Genomic DNA, 16,176 nt, shown 5'->3' with positions numbered 1-16,176 from the left:
TCTGCTGAAGTTTGTTTTCTGTCTTGGGCACACAATATATTAACAAGAAAGTAGAAGTACAGAAATTAATGTTTACTATGTTCACTGCGTTGGTTTAGCGTGTTAGCAAACATTTGATAATTAGCACTAAAACACAAAGTACAGCTGAGGCTGATGAGAATGTCGTGTTTTGCAGGTATTTGGTCATAAATCGAACATTTTGACCACATGATGGCACTAAATGAAATGTCAGGAGTTCTAAGTTGTTACAATTCATAACCTGAGGACCACCAATGTGTGTACAAATTTCACAGTAATCCAACCAATAGTTATCAAGATATTCAGTCTGGACCAAAGCGGTGGACAAACCCAGACTGCCATCCCTAGAGCCACACAGCTAGCATGTATAAAAACATAGAGAAAGATTTCCATGTGACTTCAGAAAGAGGTTTCATCATCTACAATGATGATTCATAACAGCAGGTAAAATCCACATCTGTTCACATTCCTGGCAAGTCTATTCTTGCTGTAAGCTAGTAAACCCTGGTGTCTGTATGTAGATACACTGGAACAACACAAGGACCTGGTAGAAAACTTTTAATACAAGAGAACTAAACCCTTTGCTGATAGTGGTTAGAAATGAAATGGCTCAATTTCATTGTACATTCCCTATCAAAATCCTACCAATCTTTATAAAATATAAATCTAAATTTAGTAGCAAACATTCTTTCATTGAAAACACATTTTCAAATTCATTGTAATAAAAAAGACAAAAATGTAAAGCAGGAATTCAAGAGTCTCATCATACTTGGAAAAAAAGAAATTAATTATAGGATCTTTTGGTGAAGTCAGTCTCAACAATTTATAGTCTCTCAAAACAAACTTCAACCTCTTGGAATGTTTTTATACTCAAACTTACTGTAAATGCCCCATAAGTTGAAATCTTAACTCTCAGTTGAACTGATAAATCCAGTAGCTCTGCCTGGAAACAAATGGTTTGGGACATTCTCATCGTGAGAATGATCATGCACTGGTCACATTCAAATTTCTGACTCATTATCAATACACGGCACAGACGGTAGGGTAACTTTTGGGGCATTCTCCCCCTCTGCGGCACTGAATCCCACCTCTCCAATGGTGTGGTTGTTATTACGGTTGCTGTTGTGTGTTCCAGCCACCAGTGGCTTGTCCTCTACCAGTGCACGTTGGAAGATCACATTGGAGTTGAGACCCTCCTGCTCATGGGACTGCTGGGATTGCTCTCTATTCTTGTTTCTGCAGTTCCAGGGCAGACGTATGTGGCCTTTGTAAAAGTTCCAGACCAAAAGGGCAACAAGAGAAACCACTAGCAGCCCGATTACAGCCTGGAGTCCAACCACAGAGGGGCCTTCCCTCCTAGGCTGGGGGACAGATATCTGACCATCCCTGCCAGAACCTGGAGCTATGCTGACCCAGTACTCAGCAACAGTGGTTGTGTACTTGCCAACTCTGGAGTGCTCCACAGACAGGCAGCGATACCGACCGCTGTCTGGGTCTGAGGCGTTGAGGATGAGCAGTCCGTCTCGTAGAAACTGAAGGCGAGTTGAAGGGGGCAGAGGACGGTTATCCTGCTCCCAGCTGATCTTTGCCAAGTTGGAAGGTGAAGGGCAACGGAGCTTCAGGTTACCGCCTGGCCAGATGGACTGATTCATAGGCTTCATAGGGTCTGAAAGCAAAACAGAGATCCTTCACATGTGCAATTTCATTTTTGACAGCCTACAATTGACCTCAATTATGGTACTTTTCTTTCTTTTAAGTTTACCCAGTAAGGGTTAGTGGTTCAGCTTTTATTTAGTCACAAAAAATATGTACTGATGACAAGGTTAGGACAAGGATTAACTCACCAGCTCTTGGGCAGAGAGTGGCATTTCCATCTTTCACACTTTGGATTAGTTCACTAAATCAGAAGACACAATCATTTAAATTTGGTTTGGATTTGTCCGACAGTCAACATAACTTGCTCCACATGTTGGGACAGCTGCCTACCTTTGTGTATTATTAAGGGCAGTACATTTTCCAGCAACTTTGTCCCAGCCACAGTATGGGTCCCTGGCTAGAACACAGTCCATACAGGATACGGATCTCCCACAGGTGGCTAGTGGTATCTGTACTACTCCGTAGTCTGAGCCTGCATAGAGCTGACCCTGTACATATTGGATCCATCACACACAAACACACAGCCATGACAGTGATACTGTAATATGTACGAAACAGTGATACTGTAATATGTAAGACAGTCATTTAAAGCCATAAATTTGGCTACAAGAAAGCTTTGAATTACCGTGACGTTGGAAAATTTCAGAATCTTGATCGGCCCTGGGGTCTTGAAGAGTTCTACTTCCTCTATAATGAACATTTCTCCATCGTAGTTCACAGCTTTCAGAATGGTGCCTTCCTCTTTTTGTATAAAAAGAAAGAAACTGAGCAGATTAGATTAGATTCTGATACATATGTTGTGAAGTTAAAAAAAGCAGCAACAATGACATTCCCTAGCCAAGTGTCCTAGGCTGGTACACCACCTGTGCCTATGAACATCACGTGGTACTTCGCGCCATCTGTGGCCCGCACTTGGTTGACTATGATGCGTGTAAATGTAGCTCCCCTTCGCACCAGTAGAGGCTTCACTCCTATTGGCTGGATGACCTGGTCCATGAGGGGCCTATCTTTGATAAATTGAAGGGTTGGGTCTGGGAGCTCCAGAGACCGAGTTACGCCCTTTTCACGAGCTGCATTGTCTATACACTGGCAAGAGAAGAGGGGAAGGAAAGAGAAAAGGGAGAACAACGGGATTAGAGTACAAAAGGAATCAGCTTCCTGCTGGGCCACTCGTAAAAAAGTTGCCTTTTGAGATTTCCTTTTGTTCCTAATACATGCACACACAAGCTAAATAGTGGGCAAACTCACAGCTCCGGGCCGAGGGACAGGGACAACTCCGCTATACATCACCCACTTAACAAAAGAGGTTTCTACAGTGACTGGGGTCTTGTAATTGCCCTCCGCAAACACTCTGCTGATGTCAGACATGCGGTACACACACACTGCAGACAGGTCTGATGTTTCCCTGAAACACAAATACACACACAATGAAATTATGAGCTAAGTGATGTAACAAAGACCATTAAAGAGAAAGAAAGCATTCCCCTTCTAACACAGACACAAACATGTTTTTTAAATGAAACGTACGACTGTGGCGTGAAGATGGCAAAGAACAAACAGTCCTTCCAGGGCTGCTGGGGGTCACACCAGCGGTACGTGTCCTGGATAATGTATGGCAGCTGGGACTCCAGCACTGGACAGTCCATCCTGGCCTTCAGGAAGGATGTCCACTTCTTCTGTAAGGTCCTCTGACCTCCAAGATCTCCCTGTGAGAATGTAAAGACATCATAATGTCGCACATACAAGTGGAAAAACATGGAGACAAACGGGATGCACAATCAAGCAGCGGAAAGGGTGGAATAAGAGCAACTGAGGAAGTGCTATTTATATGTTATTGTCGCGTAGTAGAGCTGCGAAAAAGTGCCAGGATGATAAACTGTTTTCACCTCGCAGACACGGGCCACGCGGGACACCACCAGTTTGTTGTAACAGTCACACTCCACAGCTACCTCACTGAAGAACAGGTAAATCTTGTCATCATCTCCCATCTCACTATTCTTACTCTCTGGCATCTGAACCATGGAAACAAAGTTGGGCTCTGGCATAGAAAGAAGGAAAAACATTACCTTTGACTCTGCTACTATCATCAAGATGACACAAACATTGCATGAGTGTAGCATCTTCTCTCATCTTACCATAAAGCCAGGAGATTTTGAACTCAGTGCGTAAGGATTCAGGAAAGCTGCGCATCAGGACAGGTTCAGAGCCCAGGAAGTTCATTGAAGTGGCTGAGTACAGGCTGTTATCTGGCAAAACAGCGAGCACAGAGATATAGACGTAAACATTTGGCTGTGTTAAACTTCTTCCCCATTGTCTTATACTGTTGTGCAATTGTTACTCACCAACCATGATGGAGGCGTATCTCTGGAAAGGATCAAATGGACACTTTCCTTTCCCATCCTCTTTTTTCTTCTCAAGAGTCAGCTTTCCATCTTTGTATGACTGCACAAACACATTGTTTAATCCTAGAGTTTTTTTATGATTTTGATCAATTTATACAGCATGGAATATTAACAGAGTGAGCGCTCTGACTCTGAATTTCTCTCACCATGATGTCACACTCTGGATCAAAAGCATTGGTTCCACACACATACATCTTGTCATCGATCTTCTTATGCAGGATTCTGATATAGTTTTTGCACTCCGTCTGTAAATGGATTTTAAAAAAGTGATGACTACATCTGCTAGGCATGCAATCAATTTATTAATATTTAAATTGACTCACCTCAGGATCTTTCCCTTTGTTTTCACACTCCTCTTTTTGTTTTTGTGTCACTTCCCATTTTACCTTAACGAGTGAAAACATTTTTAGTTACACACTTTTTCAGTTATAGAAATAGATAAATGCCCCTTCATTAGCACAACAAAGCTGTTGTTAGGAGGATTGGAGTGTAGAGAAGCAGGTAAAAATATCTTTGTACTGTAAAGCCGTTACATGGTACCGGCTCAACTGGACTCATCTTTATTGGTTTTCCATCAGGCAAAGGTTGTGGATAGTACCTGGTGGTATCTGGTACCTACTTTTTTGGTATCACCTCTGTTGAGGTTTCAGGCAAAGAAGAGAAATGTCCTCCCCTTGTCCTAAACTGGTCCTAAATCGATACAAGAGTACTTCTTTGTTGTATGAATGAAGCAGTACGCAAGTTGAAGCAGCTGCGCTCTGTGTGTTTGACCAATCAGAGACGGTCATCCCTGCAAACCCCGTCCTACATTGAGGGGGTACTATCTGTGATGGAAAACAAAATCCAGAAATGCAACGCGAGAAGAGTAGAGTTGAGTCAAGCCAGTACCATGTAATGGAAAAACTGCACACGTGTAACTTAAGTGGAGGCACATCAGTCAAAAACTTAAAAAATTAAAAACTTTCAATAAAGCTGGATGTTTTTTATGCTGAGTGACTGTTAGATAGTAGAGTGACCAAACTGTCTTTTTGTGAAGCTGTCAGTCAGCTAGTACCTTAATAGTGTTAGTAACACACAGACAAGGGTCTGATTAGTCATAGGGAGTGTTTTATCACACAGTGCTGGGAACCTGGAATGATGCGTTATTTAAAATTTCTTGACCCTGGGCCAAGAAAACCTTGATAAGACAGTCCATTAGCACTGCTCCAAGGCACGGTCAGAATTAACTGCATTGTTAACATCAGTGTTATTACCGAAGCAACTTTCTTGGAGATATTGTTGAGGTCCAGAGCATACACTGCCTCCCTGGCACCCAGCACAAGCAGACCCAGGTCTTCTCTAAGCAGCATGGTGGAGTAGTTGAACACACCCTCCTCATGAAACAGGTAAGCATTGTCCCCTAGAGACAGTATATACATGATTAATTCAGTAATCATCAATGATTAAACCCTGTTTCGCAATGAGTCTGTCCAAACTCAAACATAAGAGCCACAATCAGTTGTTAAACTGCAAGCTAGAGTTACAAAAGACACCTAGCAACACTCACTATGATAGAGCACAGATCTGCGGGGGACCGAGTCCAATGGTGAGTCTTCTTCCAGCGTCAAGGCCAGGGGCAGCAGCCAAAAGACACTGAGGAACAGCAGCGGATGCATGGCTCCTTTGTTTGAGGCTAAGAGGAATTTAAGCTTTATTGTTTCCATAACATTCAGTCATACAGGGGTAAAGGCAGGGAGTGGGATCTATGACGCGATGAGGTCTGTACTGACTGAAGGGCACTGGCCCCTTTACTGGCCCCACTCAGCAGGCTGTCCATGGTGAGATGGATGGCACAGACCGGGGAAACAAAGCCAAGGAGGGCTGAAAGAGACAAGGTTGTATGGATATCACAATCAATTCACCAGACGTGAGACCTGACGGACCAAAAGCTTTAAATATGTATGGCAAAACACCAAACAAAGGAAGAGATGAGATGTGAAGAGAAACATTAAAGAAGTGCTTAAAAACAAAGCATAAAAGTAGCAGAATGGCCAGAAAGGGCAGAGTGAGCTAAAGTCAGCACGGCAGTAATTCTGTCAGTGCCATAGTGATGGTAATGCAGGGCCATGAAAGGCATTCAGCAGGGTGCAGGGATGTCAACCTCAGCTCTCCTGCAGCACCAAACACAAGCACACAATGAGAGATTCACAGAGAGTGCCAACGTCTAGTGAAGATGAGAGAGGAGCTCTTAAAACCACACTTGCAGTTTCAACACACTGACAGGAAACATGTACGTTTGACTCATCCTAACCACAAACTAACCTTGGTGTTAGCCAACTGAACACATTGCCTGGACTGGCTTCTCCTTTAATGACCTTGTTATAAAGGTAACAGCTGCTGTTTCTTGTGTTTTTGTCCACTAGTATTACTACAACCTGCTGATTGGGTGTGTGCCTGCTTCTTTCACAAGAGACGTGTGCTGTGTTTTACTGATGAGCTGCGGCATGTCAGAGAATGCAGCTCTGATAAGATGTTTCACATATTTGGCCCTGGGGCCGAAGACGGCTTCACTCAACAGCCACTTGCGCACAAACATACACACACACTGTACCTTAGCATTCACATTGAAGCGTTAAAAGTGTCCCAAGCAAGAGTAAAGCGGACCTGCAAGAGTGCGTCCGTCTGAAATCAGTTTTTGAGTTACAGATGCAGCTCAGACCAATTTAAGAGTAGGCTTGTGCATTGTTTTAATTTATTATGAGTATCTTTTGTTATTTAAAGTGATTTTGAGCAATCGAATTAAGCCAAAACCGCTTAAAAGGCAGTCAATCATTAGCTCAAGCAGGTTTACCGACAACAAACATCGCTATCAACGGTAATCACTTACCTGCGCACTGACACGCCCAAGACCGCTGAAGCTTCCATTTAAAAATAGTCCAAACGCCTGTTTAAACGTTATTTATAAACAACTAACTCCTCATTCACAAACAGGTGGGTAGTCGGACTAACTCATAATATTAATATACACATGAAAAGTGTAAAAAAATCAAACCCGCACGATTAGTTTGCAAACGCGTGGGTGAGATGTCAAACTGATTTCGCGCTAGCCTACGTCTTCCTTGAAGGCTGAACGTATAATGACGGCTGCAACTTTTTTTTTACGCCTTTATGATGCTGGGAACGGCTGCGACGCGGTTTTGTTCAGTCCTCCTACGCACGGCGACCCCATCGGAGCGTTTCAGAAGCTGAGCGCTTTGACCGCGGTCAAGTGAGTCGCTGTTTCCAAAACCGTGTTCAAGCCAGCCGCCTTTTAAATTCATTTGTACTGCTACTGCGGTAAATACGGCAGCCTGGAGTCAAAGCTGAACAACGCATTTTAGGCTACCGTAATTAATATAGCAGCGCAACTGAACTCTTCTTGTTCATTGATTTTTGTGTTTCCATCCTGGTTAAGTAGGCTACGTAGTTAAATGATTTCTTTATTTGTCTGTTTTACTCGTGTTTTTTATTGATATACGATCGGCAGGCTGCACAGGTGTTTTATTTTGAAAATAGACTGGATGCTCTATACCATTCCTGTGTCTGACTTCCTGCCCATGTAGATGTGCTCCATGGATGTATAATAAGAGCTTTTATAATACATCCATGATCTGCTCTCATGAATGTATTATAAGCACACAATGAGAGATTTAGGGGAGACAGTTGTAACATGGGACGGTTGTAACACCTTGAATTCTTCCAATCAGGAACAAGCTACAGTGATTATACTTACTCTACACATGCTCAGTTAGATTGTCTTCTTGCTTACAAAAAAGGAGCCACATTTGAAACTCCCAGAAAAAGTAACCAGCAAAAGTGAGGTGAGGTTTTTGAGGTAAAATTTAACTTTTCTATCAGATGTATTTTTTGGATACTGTCCCGTGATCAAATGTCTAGGTATCAAAACAAGTATTATTAGAATCACTGTTTTGTAAGCTAAAAATAGAAATGGCTTACATGTATCAAACTAGCAGTCAAGCTAGTTCACATGAGGTGAAAACATGGCTGGTATCACCAGGACGGTTGTAACGCCTTGTTACAACCATCCCTGAACCAAGTTGTAACAGTGGAGTGACTGTATGTAAATCAATTTTGCAACCTGTACATATTTCATAAAACCACTTAAATACATTGTTTCAGTAGTTGACACATTGCAGTTTATAATATAACAAATGGACTGTTCCAGTTCCAATGGTTTTTGATTTATTGGGAAAATCGCAAAAAGTCTTACAACTCTGCCTGGTCTCCCCTACAGAGTGCCTCGTGGAGATGAGAGAGGAGCCCTCTGACCTATTCTGTTGCATAAGCAGTTTGACTAGTGACAGGAAACATGTCGATTTGTCTCATCCTAACCACAAACTAAGCTAAGTGTGACTATTTCCCCTCACAGAGTAGCACATAGCTGAACTTGTTTCTCTTTTAATTGCCAATTGCCAACTGTTGTAACAGTTACTGTATCTGCTAGTATCTGCTGTTTCTTGTGTTTTTATCCACAAGTATTACCACAACCGGCTGATTGGGTGTGTGCTTGCTTCTTCACAAGAGACCTGTGCTTTGTTTTACTGATGAGCTGTAGCATGTCAGAGAATGCAGCTCTGATAAGATGTTTCACATAGTTATTATACATCCATGTATGCTCTGTGCAGCTTGACACGGCTTGTTGCAAATATACACTAGGTGAGTATTTTCAGTGGAACGGATGGTGAGCCGTTCTGGGACACTGCTGGGAGTCTGCTGGGATCATAAGCATTGACTAGTCCTTAAAATGTGCAGGTGGCAAAGAGAAGCCTTTGCCCAGTGCACACGTACAAGACCAACAGAACAGATTGGTCACATTTGTTTTTTTGAGCTCCGTCTCTTCATTTGAGAATGCAGTAAAAAAGAATAAATCTGTAAAAGAATAAGAAAATAAATGTGGAAATATGAAGAGGAATAAATAAAAGAATAAATAAGTAAACAAAAATGTGAAAAATTTGGCATTGAAAATAAATTTTGGCATTGAAAAAAAACTGAACTGAAAAAGGAAACATTGACATTGAAACACTTGTATTGGTAAAAGTTGTATTGGCAATGAAACAAGTATAAGCACTGAAAAAAGTTCCACTGAAAAATAAAACATGGGCATTTAAACACTTACAATCTTATTTTAGTTTGCTATTATGTTTGTATGTTTGAGGGCATCATATTTTACAAATCTGTCATCAAAAATTTTGGGAAAAATATGGAATCTGCAAATGAAAGGTGCAGTAAAAATTAAATTTATTTATTTACTTATTTAATGGAAACTGGGCCATTTTTCGAATGCCAAAAATAAGGTTTTTTTTGCACAGCAGTGAGACACTGATGGGCTTAAGTTACCTAATGGTGTATAGTGGGTGTTTTCTGTCCTGCATGAGGTCTTATGACTGGAATAGACGTTTGAATTTTTTAATCTGTTGTAATAACCAGAGGTATATTTAAAAATTATATTTTAAACTCAAAAAAGCAGTTATATGTGGTGGATAGCCTACAATATAACCACCTGCTGCAACATGTGCAATCCAAGAGTGTTTCTATTATTTTGTCCACAAAAGCAGTTTTTTTGTCCACAAAAGCAGTTTTTTTAAGGACTAGTCAATGCTCATGATCCCACCAGACTCCCAGCAGTGCGCTTCAGAAGTGTCCCAGAAGCGGCTCACCATCCGCTCCACTGAAAATACTCACCTAGTGTATATTTGCAACAAGCCGTCTCAAGCTGCACAGAGCATACATGTATACATACAAATATGTGAAACATCTTATCAAATACAACAGAAATTACCTCATACACTTTTAACATAAAATTAAATCAACATGGGCTGCAACTAACTATTATTTTCATTATTCATTAATCTATCGATTATTTTCTCAATTAATCGATTAGTTGTTTGGTCTATAAAATGTCATTAAATGGTGAAAAATGTCAATCGCTGTTTCCCAAAGGCCAAGGTGCAACCATAAATGTCTGGTTTTGTCCTGAGCAACAGCCCACAACCCAAAGATATTCACTTTATGTTCATAGAAGACTAAAGAAACCATACAATAGTCACATTTAAGAAGTTTGAACAGGATAATTTTTGTTTTGTTTTTTTCTTAAAAAAATGACTCAAAATGATTAATTGATCATTTGGAGATTAATTTCTGTCAACAAACTAGTCAACTAATTGTTGCTGCTGAAATCAACCACAAAGTTGTTGAGGAAAGCCCCCTAAAAATCTGTTTCATCACTAAATGAGCATAACTATTCTATTTAAATTATTTTTTTTAAAAATCACCTCATTAAAGGAGAGTAAATCTGATGATTTCCAATGTAAATATTTCCTTCATCCTGTAAGATCATAGAAGATGCCCTAAAGTGAATTCAAAAACTAAAAAAAAGCGCTCCTTCTATGCTGAGTTGTAAAAGAATAGCTTGGACTTTTGTAAACTTTTGCACACTTCTTTTATTCTACTCATAATATTGATTTATTCCAACATTATCTAATTTCCTCATTCTCCTGTTACAGGAAATCAAGGTTTCAATCAATGACTTGCACCTAAGAGACTGCCACTCGGGGATGGGGAAGGACGTTTGAGAAAGCATGGGCAATCAGTTCACCACAAGGACAAATGACATCCATGCAAAACAATTTAATGCCCTCAATATCTAACAAACACTATTCTTTGATAGTGATCAAGTAGTCACAACACTTATTGTACAAACATACAAAGAACCGTTCATTGTAAGAAGACACTTTAAGTCAGTTGATCACAGCTTGCCACTAGTACTCAGACACTTCAAATAAATTAGTTGCCCATGAGAATAAATACTTATCATTGTTTAATCACTGTCAGATCTGTAATACTTTTGTCATCAAAGGAAGAGGTAGGGCAGAGGGTGTGATACAGCCAAAAGTCAAGGCCAGGTTCAGTCTGCAGCAGTAAAGGTTTGGTTTATCTCAAGTGTTTTGTTCGCGTGTTAATACTCAGACTGTGCTGATAAAGTTTCACATCAAATATGCTCAATCCCATTTAGTTGACATCCATTCCACTAGAGGGCACCCTTGCATATAAATACAGTAGATTGATTTTCTTGAAGAGGAACAGACATCACCTGGGGTTTTTAGGCAGGTCTGAGCACTGGTGAGCCATAGCACCATACAGTAGCACATACACAGTAGCAGAGAATAAGGAAACACTTGAAAATAAGCACTGACAGCACAGTAATGATTTAAACTGAGTCACAGCAGTGTCATTAAATCAACTTTACATTAATGGTTGCTTATCAATCACTAATAGCACTCAGAGCAGCAGGTGGAGATTGTGCAATTTTCAGTTTGTGGTCTGTATTCAGATGATTTTTCCGTCATGTCACACGTGAAATGAGGTGAATGAGGATATTGTCTGAGCTGAATCCTGACTGTGCTTGGCTTAATTTACTTTTGGAGTAGATCAAGTTTCAGTTCAGGTGTCAGGTCACAGTTTGACGCTCTGGTGTTGATCTTGGCAATCAGTGGTTTGTTTGCTCTCGGTCTCTGGTGTTGCAGTAGTAACACCAGCGGCACACAGACACGGGCTCAGAAAGGAAAACATCAGGCTCAGTAGGTGGTCTGGTATGTGTCGGTGCTTCTACGACAGGTTTTCAGCTGCCAGTCATATTGCAAAGCACTAGTGGATTGTTACCCAACCAAGGCAGGCAGGCAGCATGTGAGGTTATATGAATCTAATCCAGTGTTTACCAACCAGTCTTGCTCTTAAGGACATACACATCAAGACCAAAACTAATGAAAGTCGGAACATCCTGAAGCTCCCTATGAGAAGGTGGCGGTAATTTGTAGTCCCTTGTGTTCCACCTAGAAGGCACAGGATGAATACATAGCTGCGGTGAGAAGGGGTTTGGCACTGAAGATTGGCTGAGCTGCAACAGGAGGTTGATCCTTCACTCCTGACTGGCTCGTCTCTTCTCCAGCTTCATTTTGAGTTCCTCATTGAGTGCTGTGGAAGGACAGAAGAAAACTGAGGGTTGAAACAGAACTGTGAATAAATCAGCTATGACTACGGCAGGGGAAGTTGACACTCACTCTGTGCAAGAGGCGATGGGGAGAGAATGAGACGTCTCATTGGGTTGGTGGGCGAGGCCGGCACTGGTGAGGTCAGGATACGGCGGTCTGGGGCGGGGGATCTGGACAGGGGGCTACTGCACCAACGATCTGCACCAGAATAAAAGCAGTGATCATTGTTGCTGCCTGTCTGTGTCTGTCCACAGTTGCTTTTACGTGAAAGAGGCTAACCTTGTTTTGGGGGCAGTGCAGGAGCCTTTGGCAGGGGGCTGGAAGGGGCAGTGTGGAGGATCCTCTCTCCATTTTCATCATTGGCAGAAACATATGCTGATGACACAAAATTACAAAAATTAAATTAAATTACTCTTAAGACTCGAGAAGGAATTTTTTGAGCTGCAAAAGTGCCGCACTGATATTCTCTTCATAAGGCTCCTCCAGTAGGAAAGGTTGCAGAGTTCCTGCTGTCTTCTCAACCAGGGCATCGATGACCTCATGAAGTGTAGCACAGGGAATCTGTAGTGGCAAACAGAAACCTATTGTATTAAATGCCTCAAAGTTGTTGGTTTGTTAATGGATAAGGCTGGTGATTTTCTATATTTTTCTTATTGTCAACAGAAGAGCCAAGCCAACAATGAACTGATCCTAGAATTGATCCTTTGCTAGCTTGTGGTCCTACATATCATAACCTCTTGACTTTGTACTTAAGTTATTTACTATGTAGTAAAAAGTCAAGAGATTATGATATGTAGTGCCACGTGCTAGAAGAGAGAATTCCTGCACATTGTCCTGTTATTTGCAATAAACTTTATTGGAGATACAACATTTCAGTCCTTAGACATTCATAAGATAAAAGGAGGAGTTTTATAACCTGAGGCGCCAGATGGTTAGGTACACAGAACTACTCTCCGGAGACTGATAATATTGTCACTGTTAATAGTCTTTGGAGCCATTTCCAGAAAAAACTACCGTGCCCAAACTGTTTTAGGTAAAGGAACATTTAAGCAATGCAGCAGTGTGGCTCATTCTTTAGTGCAGTGTGGCTTTGGATACACACACAATACTAGTAAATAGGATCAATTCATTGTTGGTTTGGCTCTGCACATGAGATTTGTTGTCAATAAAAAAAATATAGACAATTACTAGCCTTATCCTTTAATGGTGTTTATACATAGCCAGAGACACTGATGATTGGTCTCATTGCAAAGCATTACTCACATGTAATTTTAATGTTCTGCATTTCTTTTTCAGTTAATGTTGTCTCTAAAACTCTTCAAAAAATACATCAGTGTACGAAGACAGCTATATTTGTTTCTGACAAGGTGACACTTGAGAAATGGCGTTATCTGACAACAGACAAGACAGAGAGCTGTTGTGAGATTTGCGGCATCAAATATTTGACTTCCCATTTAACAAATCTGTTATTATATATTATTCTATCTTTTTTCTAATATTTAATGCTTTTTCCCCCATAAAAAACACAATCATGAAATAGCATTACGATCTGTGAATCTACTGCATGAATTAGTCAGTTGCTGTGTATAAATAATTTAGACAGAACTTAATGATTCCATCTTATGAAATGTTAAACATGAAAAGTTTATCTGGAAGTATATTACGCACTTACTGGATTTTCTACATCAATGACATAACCACCTTGGTCCCTCTGAGTCACACGGTAATGTCTGAAAACTGATCTGGAGCAAAAAAAAAAGATATAAACAGGAAGCATGTGATGTTTGCATTAACTGTGGTGTCTATCTGTGATATTTTGCAGCTGTGGTGTCCTGATGTTCAGCAGGTGTTTACCCGTTGAGGTCCTGTCGGGTGGTGACAGCCAGTGAACATCCATCTCTGCCTGGACGGAGCAGCATGTTGCCACAGTCTGGGTGTCTCTCTAAAAGGACTTCAGCCTCTGTTCGGGACACCGGTCGAAAACACCTGCATGCCACACACACACACAGACACACAGATATTATTAATGTCAAATGCCAAATGGTATAGTTATGGCACATCTTCTCAACACAGAGAACTCACGGTGGGATTTCTCCAACTAAAGGAACGGAAAGAGGTGAAGGAGGAGCTCGTGTGGGAGTGCGAGTTCTCCGCCTGGACCTTTCTTTGTCCACCACCTCTTTCAGCATCTGTAGCTGACCCGGCAGCAACGTGAGACAAGATGGTACATTCAGCTATGATTGGACAGAGAGAATTTGTTATGAGACAACATATTACAGACAGACTGGTACAGGAATATAGTAGGTGTGTAAAAGATGGATGTTTACATCTATGACAGAGTAGAGGAAACCCTTCCACAGCTCCCTTGATTCCAAGTTGGGTGCCTGGAAAAAAAGATCACACTTGAACTCCTTGCAAAAAGAGTGTTAAATTTAATGTATATGTGTGCATTTTGAGTGGCGTTACTGTTAGTTTGGTCTCTCCATCCTTCATGCGCAGAATGAGTCTGGCTGCCTCCAGGTTCCTGTCCCGGCTACAGTCATCCTTCAGGGACACAAACCCACTGAGGTCCAACTTTTCCACATACTGGAACACACACAGACACACACACACAAATTCTCCTGTTTCTGTGTCAACACAGAACAATGCATCTAAAATAGGACGTAAACGATCTGAAACTTACATGAGTGTCCTTGGCATTATTGAAAAAATACAAAGCATTCCCACACAGACAGGTCCATAGACGCTTGGATGCCTGTCACACACAGAAACAAAAAAACTATACATATGAGAAAATAGATACACTGCTGTGACAACAGCGGTGTTGCTTTTCCACATCTGTGTAATGGATATTTTCCCTTTTTATCTCATTTCCTGTCCCAAGAGATGGATAGTGGGTGAGCCGCAGATGCTGTCAATCTGTGACCATGGATCACTGCAATACCCTGCACCTGAGCCAGGCTCAGATTACATGTCTGTACTTCAATAAAATAAGCCTAATGGGAGAGGGTGCCCTGGGGGAGGGGATTCCCCTCCTTTCTGATCAGGTTACATATAAGTAAAAACATGCAAAAGGATGCTTTGGCAATATTGTCAATTTCAGTTTGTTTAACTTTGTATTTGAGATATGGAAAATGCACTTCAAGGATCAGGCTATCAAATATGTCGATATGTCTAAGTCAGCGATCAGTATTTCTCTGAAATATAAAAGATGGGTGGTGAAAATGTTTGGCAAACATATTGTATGTGGCATAAATGTCTAGTTATTAAGATAAGGGACACAGCTACAAATCGTTCATGCGATTTAAATGACATGTAACGTTAGGACAGCAGGGTCTCCACCATTCATACGTCGCGACTCGTTCATAAATTGTTGCATGCTTTTCCTGTCATATTCTTGCAAAACCAGACTGAGGGGCATAACAAATCTGAGATCCACCATGTGAAAAATCCCTCAGCAGCGTACAGTCTCGCCTCGCCCATTCTAACACAATGAGGAAGTTGACAGCTCTCTGGGAATGGGAGATCAGCCGGCATACTGACCCAACACTATCCACAGCATTCATTCTAACAACATGGCACTTCATCTGCACCTGGCGAGCCTACCTTTTCTTTCGGTCCTCGCGTCTCTAGGTAGCCTTCGTAATAGCAGGGCGGGAGCTGCGCTCGGGGTCCCCCCGGCCCAGAGCGCTGCCTGACGGGTGCAGCAGCCATGAGTGTCGCTGGCTGGGCATCGACCGAGGACAAAGGGGCGCCTAGTAATTCGGGGAGTGACACGCCTTCCCCTATGAGATAGTGCTGTGGCAATAATCCAACAGCTGGCTGGTGTATCCTGCTGTGTCTGGGGGGTCATGCAGATGGGTGGTTGGGCAGATTAAAAATCGGAGGGTTGGGGGATAAATGTCCAAGGTATATAGATGTTTATTGAGCAAAATGAGCAATTGTGCAAATGTCAAGAGACGAAATTAAGTAAGATTCAGGAAGGCTACAGTAAGTCTGATGGAAAAAGAGAGAATCCTATGGCTCTATTATATCTTCTGCACCTCTGTACACACTTTACCACTAAATTGTTT

At 41.5% G+C, this 16,176-nt stretch overlaps 2 protein-coding genes across 2 annotated transcripts; both read right to left on the bottom strand.

Moving 5' to 3' along the window:
- Positions 1–57: 57 nt before the first annotated feature.
- sema4e (semaphorin 4e) lies at positions 58–7,385 on the bottom strand. Its single transcript, XM_067605580.1, has 15 exons — positions 6,943–7,385; positions 5,623–5,936; positions 5,330–5,475; positions 4,400–4,462; positions 4,223–4,321; positions 4,017–4,116; positions 3,810–3,920; positions 3,561–3,712; positions 3,202–3,380; positions 2,923–3,079; positions 2,538–2,760; positions 2,300–2,415; positions 2,005–2,162; positions 1,863–1,915; positions 58–1,684 (listed from the first exon to the last, which is right to left on the bottom strand). The coding sequence occupies exons 2-15, from the start codon at positions 5,777–5,779 to the stop codon at positions 1,020–1,022; spliced, it is 2,379 nt and encodes a 792-aa protein (XP_067461681.1). The 5' UTR covers positions 5,780–5,936; positions 6,943–7,385; the 3' UTR covers positions 58–1,019.
- A 3,342-nt stretch (positions 7,386–10,727) lies between these two features.
- Positions 10,728–16,147, bottom strand: stap2a (signal transducing adaptor family member 2a). The gene is made up of 11 exons (XM_067605578.1): positions 15,710–16,147; positions 14,787–14,858; positions 14,570–14,689; positions 14,431–14,487; positions 14,186–14,337; positions 13,958–14,089; positions 13,776–13,845; positions 12,562–12,664; positions 12,383–12,478; positions 12,173–12,301; positions 10,728–12,086 (listed from the first exon to the last, which is right to left on the bottom strand). Exons 1-11 carry the CDS (start codon positions 15,815–15,817, stop codon positions 12,031–12,033), a joined length of 1,095 nt encoding a protein of 364 aa, XP_067461679.1. The 5' UTR covers positions 15,818–16,147; the 3' UTR covers positions 10,728–12,030.
- Positions 16,148–16,176: the final 29 nt, after the last annotated feature.

This window comes from Thunnus thynnus, chromosome 12 (genome assembly GCF_963924715.1).
Source record: "Thunnus thynnus chromosome 12, fThuThy2.1, whole genome shotgun sequence".
In the NCBI taxonomy this organism is placed as follows: Eukaryota; Metazoa; Chordata; class Actinopteri; order Scombriformes; family Scombridae; genus Thunnus; species Thunnus thynnus.
Note: the sequence above shows the minus strand (reverse complement) of the source record. Positions and strands in the feature narration are given on the sequence as shown.

Excerpts from the sequence above, each read along its gene's own strand:
- stap2a (XM_067605578.1), bottom strand. The coding sequence starts at position 15,817 with ATGGCTGCTGCACCCGTCAGGCAGCGCTCTGGGCCGGGGGGACCCCGA. Across the intron at positions 14,338-14,430 it reads TCCTCTACTCTGTCATAGAT|CTGAATGTACCATCTTGTCT; the intron begins GTAAACATCCAT and ends GTCCAATCATAG. Across the intron at positions 12,087-12,172 it reads CCCATCGCCTCTTGCACAGA|CACTCAATGAGGAACTCAAA; the intron begins GTGAGTGTCAAC and ends GTCCTTCCACAG.
- sema4e (XM_067605580.1), bottom strand. The coding sequence starts at position 5,779 with ATGGAAACAATAAAGCTTAAATTCCTCTTAGCCTCAAACAAAGGAGCC. Across the intron at positions 3,713-3,809 it reads CAAAATCTCCTGGCTTTATG|AGCCCAACTTTGTTTCCATG; the intron begins GTAAGATGAGAG and ends TTTCTATGCCAG. Across the intron at positions 1,916-2,004 it reads GCCCTTAATAATACACAAAG|TGAACTAATCCAAAGTGTGA; the intron begins GTAGGCAGCTGT and ends CTTCTGATTTAG.